Source organism: Pithys albifrons, chromosome 19, assembly GCF_047495875.1.
Source record: "Pithys albifrons albifrons isolate INPA30051 chromosome 19, PitAlb_v1, whole genome shotgun sequence".
NCBI lineage: Eukaryota > Metazoa > Chordata > Aves > Passeriformes > Thamnophilidae > Pithys > Pithys albifrons.
In genome coordinates, this window is record NC_092476.1 from 8,368,969 (window position 1) to 8,392,567 (window position 23,599).

Consider the following 23,599-nt stretch of genomic DNA (forward strand, 5'->3'; position numbering starts at 1 on the left):
CACCATCCCCGAGGGGAGCGCCGGCCCACAGCGCATCCCGGTCCTGCCCTTGGGACCGGGGTCCCACCCCCGCCCGGTCAGGGGCACCCCGCTCCCAGACCCGGCACATCCCTGGGGAGGGGGATGAGTCACCGGGAGTGACGGACTCGTGGGTCAGAGCCGAAGAACAAAGTCTCTGAGGATGCTGACATCTGCCTTTCACTGGAAACCAGGATGGCTGGGACAGCTGCGGAAGAGCAGGATGACCCCAGAGGCCCCAGCAGGTCCAGCACTCCGAGAGGCATTCAGGTGGTTAGTGAAGCCAACCAAGATTATTCTTACGCAGGGATCCCCTTCACATATGTGCTAAAAAAGCAGCAAGGAGTTTCTGGATATTCTTTATAAGAGTATAGGTTTGCAAAGGTCAGCCAAAGCGGCTAAAAAAGCCTCTTCTCTCTCCTATACACTTGGTGTAGTCAAGGAAACAAGTCTCTGGACTGGGAAGTGGGAGATCTGAGGCTGATCACTCGTGCAGCCCCAGGCAGTTGACTCTTTACTAGTCATGTTGTAAAGTGACATCTACAATGTCTCTGTACAAGTCATCAGGACCTTGCCTCCAGTTACACTCCTGCCAGAGCTGGGATTCCTTGCTTTTCAGCTTCCGAGGTGTCCTTCAAAGCAAGAACTTCTGCCAATTCTCTTTCCATTTGTCCCTCTAAACCACCTAGATGGACTCAAACACACATCACACTTCATCAGAGATGCTCAGGCAATGAGTATCACTCCATCCCGTATCTGCTGGGCAGGTCTGGTGCTCCCTGACAATGCCAAGGGGCCAGGCATCCAGAAAACATTCAGCACCTACCAAGGACAAGTCCCCAGCCCCCAGTCCCACCATGTCAGCCTCCCTCCTCATCAGCAGGGCCTACAACATCCAAGCCCTTCCTTCATCACCATGACTAAGATGTAGAAGCCATAACCCTGGAAAGAAAAAGCATCTGAAATTAATAAAGAACCCATACCCTGCACCCTTAGGAAGGAAAAGAGAAGACAGTATATACATGTAGGCAGTGCCAGCTGGCAGAGGGTGGGCTGCCAATGATTGCAGATGCTGGCCCAGGGAAGCTGTGAAGAGAAAGCCCAGCACTGGGGGAGTCAAGGAGAGTAATTTCAGAATATGTGGACCAATTCCTTCATTAGCAGCTTCAAGGACAACTACTTTAGTTTATAATCACAAAATTAATGTAGACCTGCTTATGCAGCACCGACTTTACATGGATCAGGCCATAGGGAAAAAACAACAAACAACTTCATTTTGATATAAGAAAGACTTTTTTTACAGTGAGAACAATCAATCACTGGAACGAGCTCCCCAGGGACATGGTAGAGTCCTGACTGCTGGAGGATTTTGAAGATGTGATTGAGCACTGTACTAGATAACCTCACCTAGGCTCCCTTTCCCACAAAAGGCTGGACCAGGTGATCTTTTGGCATCCTTTCCAACCTGAACTGTGATTCTGTGAAAAAATACACTTTTTTATTGTGTGGCTATCTGCTTGTAAAGCTAATGCATTTTATTCACCTGTAAACCCACGTCCATTTTCCCCCAAGTCATAATCCAGAGCTGTTTATTAAGTCTCTAACAACACTCTTGGCATCAGTATCCCAAAACTCTTTTGAACCTTACACTGAAGGGCTATTTCACTTCAACTGCACTCAACAGCTCAATCCAGCAGCACAGGCTCACAGTCATCCTGTGGCAGGGATACAGCACTTGGGTGCTAGTACAGGATGAATCAGTATAACAGCACCAGCCTGAAGTGCTAGAGGAGAGAGGGTGCTGAGTCCCACTCAGCCACAGGGAAATTAGTGTTGATGCTTAGAAAAGCAGAAGGTGCCCTTGCAAACAGACACCACTGGGAAGAAGCAGTGGGTATAGCCCAGTAACTGGTTAAGCACATACATAAAGGATGCTGTCTGCATTAGCTGCCCAGAGCAGCCACCAAGCACTGCATGGAACAGCTTCAGATCCCACCAAATCCCTGTTTTAGGGATTCAGGATACCCTTTGCTGCAGTGTCAGAACAGCTCTGAGTTTCCAGCTGCACTCCTGAGCTCCCCATGCAGGTGGGCACTGCTGTGACCCCCTTCATCAACACGGAGCTTCAGCACAGAGACCCAAACACCAAGTTCTTACCCAGAATCAAAGGGGAATAGAAGTACAATTGCCTTTTCCAAATGAGTTACACAAAATCTGAGGCAGAACAAGGCAATTACTCCCATTTTCTCAGGCATAAGACTGTTCCTAAAATGGGACTTGCTACCTACCAGGACCTTCTTCTCTGCTGCCCACATGATGCCAGGGTCTGACCACACAGCCTGGAGCCCAACTACAGCACTCACAGCAAAAGACATCGCTGCTGTCTAACAAATTACTCTGTCCATTAGTTACAGCTGCAAATACCACGTGGAAAAGCCAACAGGACATAGATATTGTGCTTCTGAGATCATTAAGGCAACAGAAGACATGTGTTGACCCAGACATACTTCCCTAACTACGTACTTGCTCCTAGTCAGCATTATGGTATGCTGGACCTTGGAAGAGCCCTGACTTGCATGAGAAACGTCCTCCCTCACCCCAGCAGCATGGGAATCACTTTTCTGGGAGGCTCCAAGTCATCCAGCAAAGCAGAAAGCAGAAGGGCAGGCAGCAAAGGAGCTCCTTCCCCAGGGTTAGCCAAGTTCTGCAGAGTGGTGTCGACAAGCATTACCTGTGCTGTCAGGCCAGACATGAGTTGTGCCCCACAATGGGACTGTATTTAACAGAGATGAGCAGAACTTCCAGCAGATTTAATAGGAGACATCAGGAAATGGATAATGCTTCATACCTTGACATGCCTCAGACAACTCCGGGAATGAATCTGCAGGCCAGGCAGGAGCTGCAGCCAAGGGTGGGCTGGCAGCAGCACAGAGCACACTGTGGACACAACTTCTGCACAGGCAGCTCCTCCACAGCCTCACAAAAGCCAGACCCTTCCCCAAGAGAGGGACTGCACTGACCTACTGTTCAATGGGCCAAAACCTGAAGCCACAACAGGTTACTACAGAACATCTGAGGGGAAGGTAAATGCTTCAACAAGAAATGTGGCTGAAAAATTTTTTCAGGGAGTTTTATAGGGCATCACATACTGCAGCAAGACATGGGGGGCAACACCAGGTAGGGACAAACCAGCAGCCACCAAGAGGACAGAGAGAAAGGTGTCCCTGAGTGCCAGGGCTGGGTGAATGCAGTGGGTTCTGACAGGAGGTGCAACCATCCAGACTGTAAATGCACAACCTGGTGCCCCATGTGTGTGACATACTGCAAGCCAGAGGAAAGAGAAACATGTCTGGTAAACAAGGTGTATAGTTGTGAGAGGACCACTAAAAAGAAACATGTTAGACTTTTACCTGCCATTTCCTAGGAATAACAGGGAACTGGGAAACCTGAGATATTGAAGATGGTGAGATAAGAAGCAACTCCAATCCCTCTGCTATATGCATATTAAAGATTAACTTCTACTTAAAAAAATAATGAAGAAACAAGTGTATTCCCTCACAACAACCCTTCATATCTCCAGCAATCACATACAGGGTCTTTGCTTTCCTTTCCTGTTACTCAGTCCAGGCATTTGGTGCTTCCTAAGTGGCTCTGAGGACACCAAAGATGCTCTGTTACGCCTGCTCATCCCCTGCAAACCACATGCTGCAAACAGGGACAGTGTCCCTGCTGCTCAGTATGATGTAAAAATCCGCATTAAACTAAGAGTATTACACATAAACATACCCATAGTGGATTTAAAGAGTGATCACTAATGGGTTAATGAACAATTCATCCCTCTTTCTGTGCACCTACAGCCCTCCCAGCTGCCAGGCTCTGCCTAACACATGCCACTCACTGCTGTCAGGTGTTACAATCACCCATTCATCATCATTTTTTCACTCTTAAAATGAGTTTTCCCTGAGCAATTTCAAAGGTGACATTAATATTTCCCCAGGAGATCAGACCTCCTTTGCCATCCTCTCACCCCACCACGGCAGTAACCAAACCCCCACTGCTCAGGGAGCTACAGACCGTTCCTTTTCTTTGAAGAAGAGGTAGAGAGGCCCCACAGCATTCACAATTAAGGCTTTGTAGAGAGATCCGAGCTAGGCAAAAGAGCCATCTGCTAGGGAAAGACAGGAGAGCCATCTCCAGGCCACTGCCACCAGCGCAACCTGGCACTGCATGGAGAAGGGGCTGGGAGGAACATGGCACCCAGAGCACAGCTCCCCAGCCCCAAAACCAGGATACAGGTATGCCTGGAAACAAATTAATTTAGAGCTAATGCTTCTTATGCAGTATTATCTTTCAGAAACGTGTGAGCAATGGTTTAACTGGATTAAAAGAGACCAACAAGTTCTGTGAGATTGTGTTTCTTATGCAGCACCACCTGAGACTGGCACCTTGTTACAGACTGAGAAAGACCCTCAGTGCCCCAGAACTGGCAGGGAACCAGGCACAGACCTACAGCCTCACCTTGCACCTTTAATGTCTTCTCCTGAAGCAAAAGGTATTTGTCACACCTGAGAGGATCCTGGGTCAGGGACACAGCTCTGTGCAGGAAAGCCAGAGCTCTCCCTGGGCAGAGGAGACCCTTTGGGACATGCCCAGATCCAGCAGCTGTGGGAAAGCAGTTCTCAAGGAGGCCAGGCCCAGTTCCCACCCACCCTGAAGCACCCTTGTCCCATCCAACAGCCCCACATTCAGATCAGGAGTCAGCTCATCCCACCCACAGCCAAGGATTAATTAAAAGCATGTTTAGGGCCAGAACAGTGACTGGGACGAGACCCCCAGCACAGCACAGATCTGCTTTTATCTGAGTCATCTCACAGCTAGTCACCAAAGCCAGGGTCCAACTGTCCCACTGCCTGTGCAGGGGCAGGCTAAGCTCTCTCCTCCACCAGTGTGGCAGTGCCAGAGCCCACAGCACCAAGGGACACATGGAGCACATCAATTGGCACAGCTACTCCTGTGCTGGCAGCAGCAGGACCAGGATAAGCTGAGCAGCTCACCCTGTACATCCATGCTCTGTCATGGATCTGGGAGTCAACAGCATGGCCTGGTGATATTAGAATCACAGAACTATTAAGGATGGAAAAGACACCTAAAATCATAGAGTCCAACCAGTGTCATTTTTGTGTCCAGAATCTCCTTAAGTACAGTTTTCCCACACATGGTTTATCATTCCCTCCACTGCCCCAACCAAGCAGCTTTCCTTGCCTGTGCTGACTCCTTCAAATCTGAGACCAGCCCTTCAGCCCAGCAATTCCCCCATCCCATATTTCAAGCAAGATCCACCTATCAGAAACACCACTGGGATGGTCTGCACGGTTCTGGGGTCCCACAGCACCAACCCACCTGTGTGGGAACAAGAGGAGAGCAGACCTGTTCACCATCCTGCACCAAGGCCCCAGGAACAACCACCTCAGGTGGGGGCACACACCATGTTTGTGCACACCTGGCCCAGGTCACCAAGCACAGCCACGTGCCCTCCCTCCTGCCTGCCCCTCTGCCCACAGCTCAGCCACATCTCAGCCACCCACAGCAAAGCCAGTTCTAGCAAAGGTCAGTGAAATAGGTACAAATTGGACATCATGTTTTGCCAACCTTTCTCCTGCTCCTGGGCATTACCAAGAGCTCTTGCATTCTTGCTCAAAGACTCTTGGGGTCTTCTTGCCTGCAGTGTCCGTGGGTGCTGCATGCCCTGTGGGACTGGGTGACAGCCAACCCAGGCATGAGGGCTCTGTGCTCCTTGCAGCAGCCGAGCACTGTGAGCAGCCTGAAGGCTGAAAGAAACCCACCTTTTGTGGTCTTTCAGAACAACAAGCTCTGGATCACATCACTAGAGAGTCCACCTCTCATCAGTGACCCTTTGCAGAGTGACCAGTGTGCAGAGGAAGAGGATCCAAGAGCTGCACCAAGGATGTGAAAGGTCAAACCATGGTAGGACCAAACTGCCCCTCTTCCCCACATCCCTGCACAGTGGCAGAGGTTCTCCAACCCAAAGCCCCAGGCTGCTGAAACACCCACCAGGCTCTGAATTATGAGCAGCTCTCAGGAATGCTTTGAAGTGGCTCAAACCACAGGAGAAATCACAATCAAGGGAGATGAACAGAAGGATGAGAAGGTGCCATGCACACTCTGAAGAAGCAGTGGGGAAAGAAGGATGCTCCTGCGGGTAAGTCCTTATCTGGGGGCACTGGGTGCTCTCAGCACATCCCTGGATGGGGCACAGAGGATCTGGTACAGGCCAGCTATGGGAGCAGCCTTCCCTGGCCACAGCTTCACTCCACCCTGGCTTGAGCGTTTCCTCTCATCCCTGTGGTTTCCCTCCCAGCTCTGATGCCCAGCAGCCAGTTGGGAACGCCCAGGAGAAGAGGCCCTGTGCCTCTCTGGAGCTGCTGTGCTGGAGGAGGGTGAGCTGTGCCCTGCCATGGAGGTGGGAGAAGGGATGCCCACCGCGTCCGCCAGTTTGGGTACAAACACCCCATGCCTCCCTTTCCCTCTCTTATCCTGGTCATCCTGCTCGTGCCTGCAGAGGGTGAGCCCTGGGGGTGCCACCACACCGCCTGTCCCCTCTCTCTGCTGCTGGAAGCAAACAGTCACAGCCATTCCCAAAACAGCTCGCTGCTCCCTAATGGCTCAGTGTACCTGGGAGCAGTTCTTGGAACTACTCGGACATGCACCATCGGGCAGGATTTGCAGGGAAAGTAGGGAATTAAATGGAGTTATTCACTCCTCTGCTTCCCCCCTCGATCATGCCCCCCGCACTCACACCCAGGAAGGTGAAGCCCTCGCCACTGCGCTGGCGTAATACAGGGACCAGCCACGGAACACGCAGGCAGCTCCTGCCCAGCCAGGCAGGGTGGGAGGAGGGCAAAAACCCAGAGAAGACACTTTGGCAAGCAGGGAAAGCTCCACCACAACACACACGCACACACTCAGGAGCCAACCTTCAGAGCAGAAGCGCGTCTCCATGCCAAGAGCTCGGCTGTTTTCCTCCCTCTTCCCGGCTCGCAGCTCTCTGAGCTAACAGGCTCAGCATTCATCCCCCCGCGCCGTGCGGCACATGGGAGCAGAGGGGGGAGAGGGAGGCTCAAATGAAATCCAGACCTAGAAAGCAGTTTCTTTTTCCCCCCTGCTTCCCCCTTCGCCCCCCTCGGCTTCTGCTGGAATCACCGTCTGTCTCGAAGGCTCAGGAGGATGGTGGGGAAAAAAAAAAAAAAGGAAAGAAATGCAGAAGGGAAGCATTGCAGGGAAAAAAAAAAGAAAGCAACAAAGGAGTCGGCTGAAATCCACCCGCAGTGGGACTGTTCCTCCTCTTAAAGTGCAGAAACTGCTGGAAAGGTAGGAGGGCAGAGGCAGAATATAACATATTAAAAGATCAATAGCCTACCTGAAATCCGGTCCCTCTCCATTACTACGGGATATATTTAGCATCCGCGTGTCACGGCCGTCCCTTTTTTCGGTGGCGTCCCCTTCTTTCCCCCACTCTCCCTCCCTCCTTGCCTTGCCTCCTCCTCCTCCTCTTCCAAAAAAAGCTCTTTGTCTGGTCTAATTTCTTCAATCTGTTGCAATCATGAATGCATCCAAATTACCACATTTCCATGTGCTGATCATATGTTTGTGCTCCAAACTGAAGTAGCTTTGTCTCTTTGAAATGAAAAGGAAGAGTAAGAGAGAAAGAGAAAGGAGGAAGAAGAAAGAAAAAGGGGGTACATGACCCGAAAAATCCTGTAACTCCCTGAAATACTCCACCAGGCACAGGAAAACTGGAAATCCCGAGTTCTCTGTAAAACAGTCTTAAAGCTACAGCATGCAAGTGTCCAGGGGAATGCTCCAGGCTCCACAGCTCCCTCTTAATATCCACCAGGAGATGCTTAAGGAACTTGGCTCCTCACAATAACAGAGCGAACAACTCATCCAGCTCCTCAAATCTCTCCCCGCTGCCCCAAGTCTTATTTTCCTGCTATTTCCTCTATCCCCTCCTCCTTGCTTGGCTCCAGCATTTTAAAAGAGCGCAGATCCTGCACGTTCCCCCACCCTGCCAGGTCTGAAGTTTCGATTCATGCATAAACTATTCGGCTGATGAAGGCTGACTTCATTCCAAGCACAGCATCATGGGCTGCTGCTGCTGCTACCAGGCAGGACCCGAGCGCCGCACATGTTTACTCGCCCCGTGCGGAGCTTTGCCGCCGGCCCTGGCACCGAGCCCCTGCTTCGGCAAGGCGGCGATCGGGGGGATTTCTGCAGCCTGTCAAAAGTGACAGTGAAAGTCTGTGCCCTGGACAGAAGCTCTTGGTCTTCTCCTGAGTCCCGCGGTGGAGCGAAGGTGGGATCTGAGCGTTTTCCTTCACTGTGATGCCCGAGCAGGGCACAGGGGCGCAGAGGGAGCCGAGCAGCCCTGCAGAGCCCAGAGCTGGATCCTCGTCTGGGATGGAGGGATGTGTGTCTGTAGCAATGAGCTGGCCCGCTTGGAAACTTCCACTTGGCTGGTGGCCCAGGCAGGCAGCAGGGACGCTGTGTTAGCACCTCCAAGGAGGCACTGCCCAAACCGCCCTGCACAACCCTCCTGTGTCATCCAGCGCCGAGCCCTGTTGACAGAGAGGAGGCCTGAGTCACCCAGGCAGATGTGAGGGCACAGCCTCCATGCCCAGAGCTGGCAAAGAAGCCATCCATCCCACACACCAAGCCAGGGATGGCAGATGCCAGAGGGGAAGACACAGCTGCTTCATAGGCCAGGTGTGCTGTGTGATCAGCGTGGTACATGTGACACTTTTTGCCCCCAAATGCTCACAAGTTCAAATGATAAAACTCAAAGTGTGATAGATGTGACAGAGCCTGGCAGTCCTCTCATACCCTGGGCAGAAGGACAGGTTGTTGCCCAGCTGGATAAACAAACTTCCAGGGAGATACTCCAGCCATTGCAGGCACTGCTGAGACTTGTGGATGGCCCAGTCCTACATTATATTGCTTTTCAATATTGTGGATTTCTCCTCTTCAGCAGCTGATGGAATATCTGTCCCAGAAGCAGAGGGAGGAACACAGCCAGCACCCAACCATGGGGTCAGTGCAGGCCTGCAGCCAGCAGCAACCTCTGCACATCCCAACAGACAGCAGGGAGCTGGTGGGAGGCAGCCCCAGGACAGTCCAATCCTTTGGGAAGCTTTAACCCCCGGTAGGTTATTCCACGGGCATGGAGATTTAGATTCATTCCCAAATTCCTGTTCATTCACTGTTTGCTATTAAAGCTCTGCATGTTCCTGCTGCCAGAGCCCAAGGCATTAGAGGGGACAATAAGCAATGTTTTCCCATTAACAGGCTAAAACCACATTTCCTGCCTGAGACCTCAAAGGTGCAGAGCACAAAGCAAGGACACAGGGGAGCTCACAGCCCCATACAGCACAAAACCCACAGCACTGCCTCCACAGGGCAGCCTCAGTGCCAAGCTCCTTAGGCTGGAGAGGAAGGAAAAAACTCAGGGGAAGCATGGAGAAAGGAAGAAGGTGAATGGAAAGGAAGAAAGGATGGGGGCAGCACACATTTCAGCCTCCAGACTAACCCATCAAGACCCAGATGATTAGGAAGGATAAAATGAAGGCACCATTTCTTGCAGGGTCGATCACCATAAGGCAGTCAGGGAAGTGAATCCAAATGATGACTAATGCAATTGAACTTCAAACTTATAAAACCTGCCCCCAGGTAGATGCTGTCATTCAGACTTCAGGTCCCAACTAAATTTTCATTGATTCATTTTAAGGTGCAGTGAGATGTCTCCATTTGAAGCAGAACTCTCCTAGGCAAACACTGGGGTGCCTGTGATTAAGAGAGGGGTACCCTGTGCAGGTGATGTCAGCACTGGGGTTTGCTCTCTCCAGAGCTGCAGTTCCAGCAACCCTCATATCACAGGGCTGGGGATCCCCCACCTTCCTTAGCTTTTGAGAATTATTAAGAAGTTCATCACATGCCTGTTCCAACAGATGTTTGGTGGTCTGCACACTGTACATTTACATATATAGAAAGACAATATATATTCTATTTTCTAATACTCCTGCTACAGGGTGGAAGGGAAGCCAAACACACCAAGGGTTTAGGAAAGGGACAAAGAAGTCTCTCCCCTGGCTTGGGTTGTCTTCTTGGAGTTCAAGGTCCCCCAGGGCTGATTTTTGGCAAAGCCATGAGAAGACACAGAAACAACTTTAGGAAAATCACCACTATCTGCTATAGAAAGAAACCCAGTTTCCATTTGCAAACAAGAATCTGAATCAAAGCAGGAGCCTGGCTCTGCTGCCACCCAGTACTCATGGAGGCTGGCACAGGGGTGCACATGCTTTCCCTCACAGGTTTGGACATTCCCCCCAGTGACAGCCAGCAGGAAACACCGCCAGGTGCAGAGAAAGCAAGGAAGGAAATCACAAAGAAGAAAGTAAACCAAGCCCTGCTGCTCCAGGCTCAAGTTGAATTTTCTTTCTCTCACACCTCTCCAAGGCTCAGCCAGCAACACCCAAGCCCTTTGCCAAGCCATAACCTGCTTGTTGTGCATGAACTCACAGATAAGCAGGGACCATGTACAAGGCACAGAGCCCAGGGCAGCACTGGGCAGCCAGGAAGGGCTTTAGGACTGTTGACACTGTCAACACCCACAGCAGTGGCACAGAGACCTGCAGGCATTCAGGTAGATTTTATTTGCAATTCCTAGTCTACCTTTCTAGTTTTATGCTGAGATTATGTTCCTGTGGCATTTGTACCAACTGAAGAGTGATTTTCTTTCCTACCTAGTTCAGCCATGCAGTCCCAGTCCCAGCCAGCCACTTTCACCAGGGTTTAGCAAACCAGCCAGGTACCACCTTGTACCCCCAGAGCTGAGCTGAGACGGGTGAACTCTGCAAGCCCATGCAGGGATCAGAGGGTCACACTGCACTGACAAAGGTGTTGGGAAGCAGCCAGAGCAGCCTTAGAGTTCCAGAGCCTGGAGAGGCAGGAAAAATGGGAATTCAACTGGTTCTCTCACAAGCTCAGCTATCTGCAGTGCTGGTGAGCTGGGAGGAGAGCACAAAGGAGGGGACAGCACAGCAGGGCGGAGCATTCCTAAATCAAATTATGTTCACTGAAGCACTTTCACATGAGGAAATACAGGTCCCAACTCAAACAGTGCAATCAAGTGTTACTCCATTATATTCTCTTCATGCCATTTACCCCCAGGCAGGACCCAGCCAGCAGATGACAGTATCTGAGCCTCCACGGACTGTTTGCTCCAAGAACCTTTCATTTACATTTATATGAGCCTCGAGGATGAGGAAGAAAAAACTCTGGCTAAAATTCTCCTTTTCATTAAAAAACCCCAAACAAACAAGGCGATCCAAACCAAGATCTCCAAACTAAGGAGATCCTCCTCTTTTCAAGGGAGGTACTTACCCTCTGAATGCTGCTGCCCTGCTCTTTTCCAGGTGTTTCTCTGCCTCCCCACTCCACCCCTCTTTCCCACCTGGGCAGACATGGAGCTGCCCTGCCCTAAGCAGCAGCTCTCAGCTGCTCCACATTTGGCTGCCAAGTTCTATTTTGCCACTCCCTGGCTATTTCTTATGAAAACCTGTATTTATTCAACACAGGAATGCAAATTATACAGATCCTTTAAGTTATTGCCTTTCCCAAGCGAGAGATCATGTCCAGGACACAAAGCTCATCACCAGCCAGAGTAGGTGTGGCAGTCACAGCAGAGGATGTCTAAGACAGCAGCAGCACATCCCCACTCCTGCCCCAATCCCACACAGCCTGAAATGATACCTACAGGGAGACTCTGTGTCCTGTCTCATGCCATGCAAGGATGTGTCTTTAAGGACAGTTCCTCTCAGAGTTCTCCTCTGTGCTGGCTCTCAATCTCTCTTCCTGAAAGCCTCAAACTGCCAGAAATCCCTTGCATCCCAAGTTCCCTCCTCACACTTTAACACTCATGTCCTGAAGTATTAATAGCAGCTGGCAGGGCAGGACTGGACCCCTCACCCTCCCAGAAAGCACAGGGAATTCCAGATAAATATTAACTCCTCCACAATTTTCTGCTTAAGTTTTCCTTCCTGGACTCCTCCCTGCCATCAGTCTAGCCCTCTCAACACTGTTTTCCACAACTCACTCCCTGAGACCCCAAAACAGAGGGTTGCTCCATACCTGAAGCTCTGTGGTCATTCCCCACCAAGCAGTTGCTGGGGGAAGGCAGAGTTCCTTTGGGCCCTGCTGTATTTGCTCCACTTTGGTGAGACCCAGCCTGGAGCACTGTGTCCAGCTCTGGGGTCCCTAACAGAAGGACATGGACTTGCTGGAGAGAGCCCAGAGGAGCCTCTCTGCTCTGGACAGGCTGAGAGAGCTGAGGTCATTCCCCCTGGAGAAGAGAAGGCTCCTGGGAGATCTTACAGCTCCTTCCAGTACCCAAAGAGACTCTAAGAGAGCTGTAGAGGGACTTTGGACACAAACATGGAGTGACAGGACAAGGGGGAATGGCTTCCCACTGCCAGAGGGCAGGGTTAGATTAGGTATGAGGAAGAAATTCTTTCCTGTGAGGGTGGTGAGGCACTGGCACAGGTTGCCCAGGAAAGTGTTCAAGGCCAGGTTAGATGAGGCCCAAGACCAGGCTGGATGTGACTCAGAAATCTGATCTAAATGAAAAGCTGCACAATTTCTGGGCACTTTACACAAAGACAGCACAGGAGTGTGGGAAGAAACACTCAGCATCTTGGTGTGGAGGGGAGATTGCACCTAAGGATAAACCTGGGATGCTTGTTTCACCTTCTTGACACATGGATTTTCAAAGTATTTCTGTCTATTGGGAAAGCCACAGGAAGGGACTCTCTCTGATGGATTTCACCATGTTATTGTGCTGCAACACAGAGAGATGCTGCCTTGATAGGATGCAGCAACAAGACACCATCGTCATCTTTACCTTGCCTTAAAGTCCTCATTGCTGGAGAAAGAATGATCCACTGAAGGAAACAAAATGCTCCAGAACTGTGCAACAGACCCTCATTTCATTTAGCACCAGAATCACCCAGGCCTGGACATTTCTCTGAACATCCTAACACCCTTTTGACCAGAAATCAAATTACAGAAGAATTAAACCAAGGAGGGACTGCTCCATTGAGTTGGTCAATCAGGAATGCCTCTTGCTACTGGTGCTTTTTTATGGAGCTCACTCATTGCATTCCTGGCTATCAAAATTTTGGCAGAGAGACTTCATGCTTGTAGGTCACTCCTGAACATCTACAGCATTTTATTCACTAACCCCACTGCAGAGCTGCCTTCCAAACAAGTCATCCCTGCAACAAAGGGCATTATCTCCTGCAGTCCTAGACACCAGACAAATATAGCAAGGAGTAAATCCATGCTCTCTCTCTCTCTAAGGTACAATTAGGGGGTTGGTAAACACTGGCCACCACAGGATGCACTGGCCTTGGAGGCTCAGAGGATGCCTGTGGTGGGCAGCCTGGGCTTGGGAATTTGCCTCTGCCTGGGTGATGAGGGATACCAGGCTTTGAGAGGGAAGAAGGAAAGTTGAGCAGCCACAAGCTGCCCTGCCAAGATGCCCAAGAGCAATTTGCAAACTGACGTCTCAGCAACAAAAAGATGAAGAAAATAAGCAGCAGGAAGAGGCACATGTAGTCATCCAAGAGAAATGTGACCACACACAGCTTCTGAGGTAACCAACGCTCATGAGTTAGCACATACAGACCAGGACAGCTCTTACCAGCCCTCCTTCCTCCTTTCATTCATTTCCCCAGTTCTTAAGGAGAAGGGGGTCAGATGCTCTATCCTGCACACTCCCACTTCCATAGCTATCCCATTCCCCCAGTGCCCTTTGACACCCCAGCTGGAAGTGTGTCCTTTCACTGCCACCAGCCCCAGGAGGGTTCCCTCCACCCGCCCCATCAACACAGGCACCTTGAGCCATCCACATCCCAGCACAGCCATGCCCCTCCAGCTTACAGCCTGGGGCTGGCAGAGGTCATAATGGATATATTTCTCTCTCAGCACACTGTTTTACTTTAGAGGACATGGGATTTTTTCCTCCATCCTTCAGAACAGGATGAGAAAACAAATGAGATAAAACCACACTCCACTGACATTCCCCTTCCCTGCTCTCTGCTGCACCTGATGGGAGGCTCTCCTGAAAGGACACTAGAAGATTCCTCCAGAGATGTCTGCTCCTGAGGTGATAAATAACCTTGGCTCAAGGACTGCTGCTCCTGTCCTGGAAAAGCCACACTTTGTGCTTCTACATCTCCTTACCCCAGGGGAACCCTGTGTGCCTCCTCAGCCCTCATGAGCAAATCTGTGTCACACTCCAGTGAGGAAAAATGTTATCTCAAAACACAGGGAGCAGCTGAAGCTCACAAACAATACAGAGCATTCAGGTCACTCCTGAATCACTGATTTATATCTTACTGTCTCTGATTTGCTTACACCAGAGCCCGGAGTGCAGGTGCTGTAGGAAGAGAGCATAAAGAGATGTACCTCCTCACCTCCAACTTTCAGCAGCCTTTTGGAACTAAAAAGATTATACTTCAGACTGGAAACAAATCATGGGTGTTGTAAAGGAACAGAACAAGCAGACAGGGCTCAGCACAGGCCCATGGCACCCATCACTGTTCCTTCACTCCTCAGCTGTGCACACAGGTGCCCACATTCCCTCATTCACTGTAAGTCACACAGAGCTCTGCTGGGAGCACGTGGGAGCCCCACAGGACTGTCCCAGGCAGCTCAGAGTCCACATGTCAGCATTGCCCAAACAGTGTCCTGTGTGTGCCCATGCAGGAATCCAGGCACCTGAACTGAGAGCAGCCTTTTCACTTCAACTTGTTGTTGCCTGGAGCTGGGATCACCTACAGAGCTGTGCTGCTGCAGAAGAGACTCTCCAAGCTTTCTGGTGGCCAAGTTTCACCTTCTGCTGCTTTGCTCTCCTAATAAGAAAGGACATGTGTGATGAAGAGGACACGTGTCAAGTGGGGGGTTGCCACCAGGGAGCCCGAGGGGAGCACGTGGTGCATGTGCATGGGGACACTTTGGCACAGAGACCAGCACAGCTGGAGTGACCAGTTTGGTGCTTAAAACAAAGGGGAATAGAGGCTGCCCGAAGAAATTCATATGACCTCATCTAAGGACACATCAGAGCAATGAGGCTGCAACCACAATCTCCAGTTAACCCCTCAGCTGCTCCACCACAGTGAAAGCACATCTGTGCTAAAAACATAGAATCATAGGCGGGTTAAGGTTGGAAAAGAACTCCAAGATCATTGAGTTCAACTATTAACCCAGCACAGCTCTGTTCACCACTAAACCATGTCCTCAAGTGCCACATCCACACAACTTTTGAAGACTTCCAGGGGTGATGGCGACTCCACCACTTCCTTGGGCAGCCTGTTCCAATGCCTGACCACACTTTCAGTGAAGAAATTTTTCCCAATACGTAATCTAAACCACCCCTGGCACAACTTGAGGCCATTTCATCACACATCAAAGAGATGTTGACATCACACTGCAAAGAGATGTTGTGCATCCCTCCAGCTTCCAGCTGGACCAGAAGTACTGCACTCACAGCCTGGATCCCAGTATGCCAACAGAAAGCTACCAAACAGATGCAGGGTAAGTTGAAGGTCTAGACCACCTTACAGGAACAGTTCCCAACCTCAGTTCGCTCAGATACCACAATGACACGTGGAGGGCTGTGCTGTGAGTGAGGGTGCCCATGCCTGAGCTGCAGATATGTGACAGTTCTGACAGCTCTTCCCTGAGGAAAAACCCCTCACACACCTAATGGTTTTTATAGCACTCCAAATTAGCTTATGTAACAGCCATCATGCACGCTCCACTGGGGAGCCCCCGGCCTTCGACGTTTCTTTTGTTTATTTCCACTATTCTGGTTAACCCCCAACTTCACATAAACCAATTTTTAGAGTTATGCTCTTACAGACTCCAGGCATAACGAGAGGAGATAATCCTCAGGGCAAACTACCTAATCAAGTGAGGGAAACAGCAAGATCTATTGCCATACCTACCGTGAATTTGGAGCATCCCAAATTAGCAAACCCCACTGAAATCCTGCTGTCCCTATTAAAGTCATCATGTCAACTTAAGCTATGCCCACAGCTATGTGTGTTTAGCTCTTCCACCCACCTGGCCACTCATCTTCCCATTTCAGTGCCCATGGGGAAGGATCCCCAGATTCACAGGCAATGCTCAAGGCACAGCTTTCAGCTTCTCTGGTGCTTTCTTTCCCCCAGCTATGAAGAGGGAACATCAATAACTATTACTGGGAAAATGCAAGACTTGACCAGGGAAGAGCACAGTAAGACAAGAGCTATCTGTGCCCATCTTGTTGATACTTTAATGTAAGACTATACTCTCCCCATTTCTACTAATCCCAGGTACCAGGCTCTTGCAGAGACCTCCTGGGTGCCCTGGGCAGTGTGACAATGCAGTAACACCATGGTCAACAGGGTTTTAGAGCTTGTGCCCTGAGCAGAAGCTCAGAGGCTCACACCACAACCAGCATCTTTGAACCAACTCACTCCTCCTCCATCACCACTGTGGCTTCTGGCCCCTGTCTACCATCAACACAGTGGGTGAACGAGGGGCTTGAGCTGCTGCAAACAATGTCTGGGATGGGAGTCTCTCTGCTTTATATCCAAGAGAAGTATTTAGACAATACAAGAAAAACTGTCCCAACAAAAGCTTCATGACATCAGTGAGTGCCCCTTTCTTACACAAGCCAGATAGCTGGCCTTGAGCTTTGTGCCTCTCCAAAATTATGCTCTGCACTTCCAAAAAGCACTGAGACAAGTTGTGGTTGATCCTCAGCCAACTGCTGATGATGCAGAAGTGGGGCTGCTGGTGCTCCTGCTTTTTGGATGGAAAAGCCAGGCCTGCCCTGGACCGCAGCTGGTCCTGGCAGCCTGCCCTGCCCTGCTCCAGCCGGTTCCAGGCAGCCACACAGCCAGACAAAGGGTGAAACAGGAAAGCTGAGGCACCTGCTCCCCTCCCACCCCTTTGGGACTTCTCTTGAACAAAGCACCTGACCCACAAATAGCACTGGTGCAAGAGCAGCGCTGCTGAAACAAAACTAAAGGCATCATCCTCTCTGTGTTCAACTACACAGGAAAAAATACACTGTTTTAGCTAAATCAGTAACCTACCTTTTTATGGACACTCTCCTGTATTACCCCTGCCAGGGAAGTTCCTTCCTTTCAGCAAAAACTGAATTGTAGGCTGGAAACAGACCAAACTACAGAGCACAGCTGGCTGCCCGAGAGGAACATGATGCCGATTTCTTCCACTCCAGCTGCTCTGGGCTGGTTTTTGGCCCAGAACACACCACTGCTCTGGATGGCAAGTGTCAGCAAATATTTCCCTCCTTCAAATTCATCAAGTACAGCTGTAGGAAACTGAAGTGGGAGTAACATCCCTGACAAGCCATTCTTAACTTGTGCAGTCAACATGCTGGAGGGATGGGATGCCATCCAGAGGGATCTGGACAGGCTGAAGAATTGGGCCCATGTGAACCTCATGAAGTTCAATGGGGTCAAGTGTAACATCCTGCACCTGGGTCAGGGCAATCCCATGAACAAATACAAGCTGGGCAGAGAATGGATCAAGACTATCCCTGGGGAGAAAGACTTGGGGATGTCCGTGGACAGGAAGCTCAATATGATCCAGCAATGTGCACTGCCAGCCCTGAAAGTCAACCCTGTCCTGGGCTGCATCACAAGGATTGTGACCAACAGGTCAAGGGAGGGGACTTTGCCCCTCTGTTCCACTCTGAGACCCCACCTGCAGTGCTGCCTCCATCTCTAGAGTCTTCAGCATAAGAAGGAGCAATCCAGAGGAAGGGACAAAGATTCTCCAAGGTCTGGGGCACCTCTGCTCTGGAGCCAGGCTGGGAGAGCTGGGGGTGTTCAACCTGGAGAAGAGAAGGCTCCAGGGTGACCTTAGAGCCCCTTTCAGTGCCTAAAGGGACAACAAGAGAGCTGGAGAGGGACTTCTGAATCCCACCTCACTGGCTTACCTGGCACTATGCAGCAGACTTGTACAAAACAAAAACCACAGCCCCAAAGCCCTGGAATTGCTGCTCACTGAGCACTGTTGGATGCCAACACCATCCAACCACGTCCAAAGGGGCAAGAAAGTTTGAGTCACAGAATGAGGTTTCTAAGAGGGATCAACATGAAGTCTTCAGGTTCCTGCCCTTACTACGTGCCCCAAGGCAATAAATGGAAGTAGCCATCTAAATCCCAAGAGCTGGTGGCTGTGGAAATGCACATCATCCTTTTCTTTGTTTAGGGTGGCAAAGAGCCCAAAGCAACCAAGACCCCTCTGCAACGCTTCACTTGCAACCACTGCTCTGTCATCCCAACCCCGAATTTATCTTTCACAGGAATAAAAGCTCCTGGGTGCAAGGCCAGATGTGCAGAAGGGAAGATTTGGACCTGAAACAAGGGGAAATTGAACTGCAGTTATATGGAGTCATAAATATTTACTGCAATGTAAACTGAAGGACTGAACCACTGATTTGATTTTTAACTTGAAAAAAAAATATTAAAATTTACAAGGTCTCTCACCAGAAAAGTGGAAAAGTATATAATTAGAGTCTAAAGAAAACAAGCTTGAACAAATGCTCTGTGTCTGTCAATTTAGATTCTCTACACCCCAGCTCCCTTTGGAACTGGACCAATTCCCCCTTCTGTCCTCAGACGTGTGTATATGGAAACACACGGTGCCAGGGCTGAGACAGCAGCTTTGTTTTTGCATATGCAGAAGATAAACACACACTTCAGCTCAAACCTACCAGCTCTGTGCTGGTGGTCGAGTTTTAAAGCATCAGCTTTAAAATGCAGCTCAGTTCTTCTGCCCTCACCTCTTGCTGCCACGAAGCTTTAGCACTCACACAACACTGTGACTCCCCAATAATTATCACTCAATGCACTTTTCCTGCTGGTTGACATCAGTTTGGGGTGTAGTGCCCTACTATGACCACAATTACAAGCTCCCAGTGATACATCACAACAGGAGGGTTGGAGGTGGTGATCGTGCATGGCAAAGGAACATCTGTCCCAGCAGCAAGACAATGTCACAGCATGGCATGTCCCCTGTCACCTTCATCTGTGCCATAACATCCCTGTCCCTGTGCTGGTCACTAATGTTGGATGAGGGCAAGGCAGGCAGTGCCACAGCTCCCAGGGCACTTCAGTGCATGTTTAACCAGACATCCATGACTAATTCCCATTCCACATGGGCTGATGCCTTGATGCAGCAAAGCCCTGAAGTCATTGCTCCAGGAAGGCATCCTGAGGGTGGCTTTCTGCTCCCACCCACGCTGAGGGAAAAGCTGAAAATGACTGTTTTGATAAGTACATCTGGGAGCTGAGACAGGATATGAGGGCTGAGAAGATGAATTGAAATAGCAAATCAAGCCCAGAGGGAGAAACTGAGTGACAGAGAGACCAAGAGGGTGGGAGTGGATAAAATCCCAAACTAAGTGTGGACACAGCAGGGTTTCAAGTGGGCTTCTTGGGGGGGGGGCAGGTAACAAGCAGCAGAGACAGCTGTCAGCATCCTGGAGAGAATGATGAGGCAATGGCAAAGGGAGGTCACACAGGTTGGAACTAGATGGTCTTCAAGGTCCTTTCCAACCCAAATGATTCTAGAATTCCATCATCTCAGAGAAGGAAACATGAAGGAAGATTTCAAAGGCAACAAGGCACCTGCTGATAAAGAATAATGTCTATGATGTACAAGGTGTCTCAATACTAAGACATGTTTTCCACAGGGGTTTGAACTGAGGAGCGGCACAGGCTCACTGGAGGGGCTAACACAGCCAGCAAAAAGGGGCTACCTACCAGAAAGAAAAGCCCAGCACTGGGCTGCCTCAGCTCCCCTTTCAGTATTTTAGTGGAGAAGAGTGAAATTTTCTGCTGGCAGGGTCAGGCCAATGCAGACAACCACCAGGGATATGCCTCTGTCCCTGGGCAGCCCCAAGTCACCAGCAGAGTGCACGGCCTCGGGTACTCCCAACCACCGAGAATTCTGCTACTGTTTCCCCGAGGCTGGAAAACACCTTTTTCAAGAAAAACAAACCCTCCCACCTGCTTCCTTCTGAATCAGAAGCAGCTTCCAAAACATCAAGCTGTAATTAGGATTGTAAATTTAGTCACAAGCACTTATAATCCATAAATCTCCACATCCAATAAAATGTAATAGCTAAGGAGAGTCTGAAAAAGCTACTAAAGCTGGATTTCAACCTCAGGCCACTCCTGCTTTCTGCTGCCCTGTGTTAGACCCCTTGAATTGAACTGAGGATTGCTAATTATTGTCTCTGGAGCTGTTAGTCAGTAAGGAATTAATAGTTTATTTTATATTGTTATCTCTTTTCAAACTTTGGTGGGGATTTTAAAAAATATATATACCCTGCTCTCTTTTTGACTTGTACTGTTGTCTCTCTCCAGCACACAGAGCTCTGCATTTATCAGCAGCCAGCTCTGCCTTTCTGAACATGACAGGAGGATGAAGATGTGATTTCTGAGTGTTACCACCTGCATCCTCCCAATTATTCAACTGTTTTTTATGTGATGAGGGAGTTTCAAAGAGGGAAATTCACACAACTTACTTGGACTGGTCTGGTCGCTGAGCTTCCGAAGTCTCCCAGTGGAGGTCCGGCTGATTCCTAAAGCAAGAAGAAGGTTTGAATAGGGAGTTCATGGGAATATGCTAAGTGGATCTATCTCTTTGCTATGTCTCTACACCTGGAAAGGTTTACTTTCTTTTGGGAATCTGCTCTGCACAACCACCTCTGTGAATCAAGGAGCCTTATGTTATTTTAAACAGAAAAACACCTGAGGAGAGACCTCCTCCTTTCCCTGAAGATGTCAAACATTATTAGTCAAACATAACAAACCCACAAATCCATTTAGGGTTTCCAGAAACACCAGAGGGAACTTCTGAAATCATTAAGTGGGACACACACATTCACCTCTTGCTCCAGGATATTTTATCCTCGAGACAAGTGCAGCACTTCCAGAGACAGGCTTCCCTGAAGGGAGAGGGAAGCACAGGAATTTAAGGACATGCACTGGCAGAAACTACTTGCTAAATTGCACCCAGCATCCTGGGAACACCCCATGTATGAGAACCCTGTCATGGGGTCAGACCAGCTGGAATATGGGCTGCACCTCCCTTCCCATACCCATTTAAGAAAGTCATCAGAAACTCCCAAGTGCCTCCCAGACTCCAGGCAAGTCAGCAGGACCTGCTGACTACAACAACATTCCTAATCCATCAGCAACTTGTTTAATTTCTCTGCTGACCCAGCTACCTATTTGTAAAAGGGTGACTGACAGAACACTCCCTTCTCAGGTAGGCTGAAACACTCAGCAAGAATCAGAACTCTCCTTAAAAAGCACTTAAAACACAACCATATGCTGAAAGTGTACACTGATTAGTGCCTCAGTTTCTCCTTTTTTTACCACTATAAGAGTGGCCACAACACAGTGAACCACCTTGGGTGGGATGCTAAATCCTGAAATCACCCCAAAAGCTTTGAGGTCCAAGTATGGGGATTCCCAGAAGGTCTGGCAGGTCTCTGGTGGGTCCTGCTGCATGAAGAACAACTCCAGGATGGTGTCCATCCTCTCAGACACCAGATGCTGGAGCTGTCAAGCCACAGAAGCTTCTCAGCTCATTACAAACCCTGCTTGAGCACACAAAAGTATTGAATCAGGATCACTAGCCTGCAAATAGGAAAGAAATTCCCAGGATTTTGGGGTGATGTTGTGGTTCAATTATATTATTTAAACTACCGTCTCACCATCTATCAGATCTGTTGGACAATAATTAAAGGGCTTAGAGCAACACCAGTTTAAGCTGCAGAACAACCCTAAACTGTGCTTTGTAACATACTTACAACCTTACAAACCTTGTCAACTGGAAAAAGTGCATCATACAAGATACGAATACATTAAGAATAGAGAAAAAAGGCAGGGAAACTTTCATACCAGTAAGCCCTGGGACGGAGGGAGGGAAGGAAAAAGCTGCCTGGCAATTTGGGCTGGAAAAAAGCATCTCATGCTCAGAACTCTGTGCTTTTGCATTTGTGTGTGTTTGCTCTCTCCCTTTCCTTTTCTAATATAAAAAGCCTCTGTGCCTACAAGGTTATGTGGCTGAACCACAGGGCTGGTCCTGGGAAACAGCAGCACAGGGAGAACACATGGCCAGCACAACCCAGAGCCACTTGGCTCTGCCCCCCCAAAGAGCAGCACCAGCCAAAGGGCCAAAAATAGAGCCAGGACTGTCCATCCACATCAATGAACACCCAGTTTGTCTTGCAAGGAGCTTTACCTGCATTGCAGTGGGACAGATTGCTGCTACCCACATCACCCAGTCTGTAATTTCCATGACTGACAGAAAGTAATGGGCTGGAGTTTCTAGGAACTTGTGCATTATAACCCAGCATTAGATATTTTAAACATATTTTTTCTATTAAACCCAGTCCCTGAATCTTTTTCTTAATTATTTCCTCTTCTCTAAATGTCTACTGCTTTTTTGGACACCAGCAAGAATGAGAAGGCATATTTCCTCTGCTCAACAGTTTTAAATACATTTTTTCAAGAGAGGAGGCAAAAACAGCTTTCTGCTGGCTTAGCTCCATGCAGAGAGCGAGCACCTCTGTGCAGACCAGGTGCAGTGCTGAAATCTGGCTTCTAGAATTGCTCCAAAACCAGAGAAAAATCATCCCTTATGGGTGGCACGCTGAGGAACGCGGCTCTGCAGCCATGCTGAGCTCGTTAAATGCAGCCTTTTGGGTTCAAAGACTTCCTTCAGTCTGCGGCAGGGCAGGACGGAAGCTGAACGAGGAGCTTACAAGCTTGGACAGGACTGCACGGAGGAAATAGGCTTTATTCCCTTTAGCAACGACTCCAGTGGAAAAACACACACAGGACTTGGAGCATCCAACACGGCACAGCCACCAGAGCATCCGTGCCCTGGCTGAGCCTGTGGCTTTTATGCAAACGTTTCTGAGAATTTGTTTATATGCCCTGTCTCACAGGTTTACTCTGGGGACCTGGAATTACTATTCATACCCTTTTTAAATGGGTGGACAAGCTGAATTGATTTGCTGTGTGTTGGAGGAAGCATTAGAAGGAAGTTTTTCTGACAGCTGTTGCTTCACTGCCTGTGAGCATTAATAAAACATATTAATGCTGTTAATTCCCTTTCAGACAAAGGAAAAAGAAGCAGCAAACATTAAATCCATTCAGGCTGCCCAATATCTTAACAGAGAATCTGAAAAGAGAAGGGAGGGCTACAGACCCTGAGCCAAGCTTGCTATCTGTGATGTCTCACTGCCCTTCCACCAAAGGAGGATCCAGACACAGTCTTGGAGAGCAGATAAACAGCAGGGAAAGCTGGAAGCCTGGCAAGGCAAAAAGAGAAGATCTGTCAAAAAGTAAAATAAGTAATGAGAAAGCAACAGCTAAAAATATGCTGCTGTGAACACAGTGCCAGG

At 49.4% G+C, this 23,599-nt stretch overlaps 1 protein-coding gene across 4 annotated transcripts in view; it reads right to left on the reverse strand.

Moving 5' to 3' along the window:
- SEPTIN9 (septin 9) overlaps nucleotides 1–23,599 on the reverse strand; it is a 146,638-nt gene that overhangs the window by 89,205 nt on the left and 33,834 nt on the right. For 2 of the 4 annotated variants that reach the window (XM_071573395.1, XM_071573394.1), the window contains exon 2: nucleotides 20,705–20,761. The exons of 1 other annotated variant lie outside the window; for it this stretch is intronic. In XM_071573395.1, the coding sequence (XP_071429496.1) occupies nucleotides 20,705–20,761 (57 nt within the window). Of the gene's footprint in view, nucleotides 1–7,456; nucleotides 8,517–20,704; nucleotides 20,762–23,599 lie in introns of those variants that run through there. One more of the 4 variants, XM_071573397.1, reaches the window with a different exon arrangement.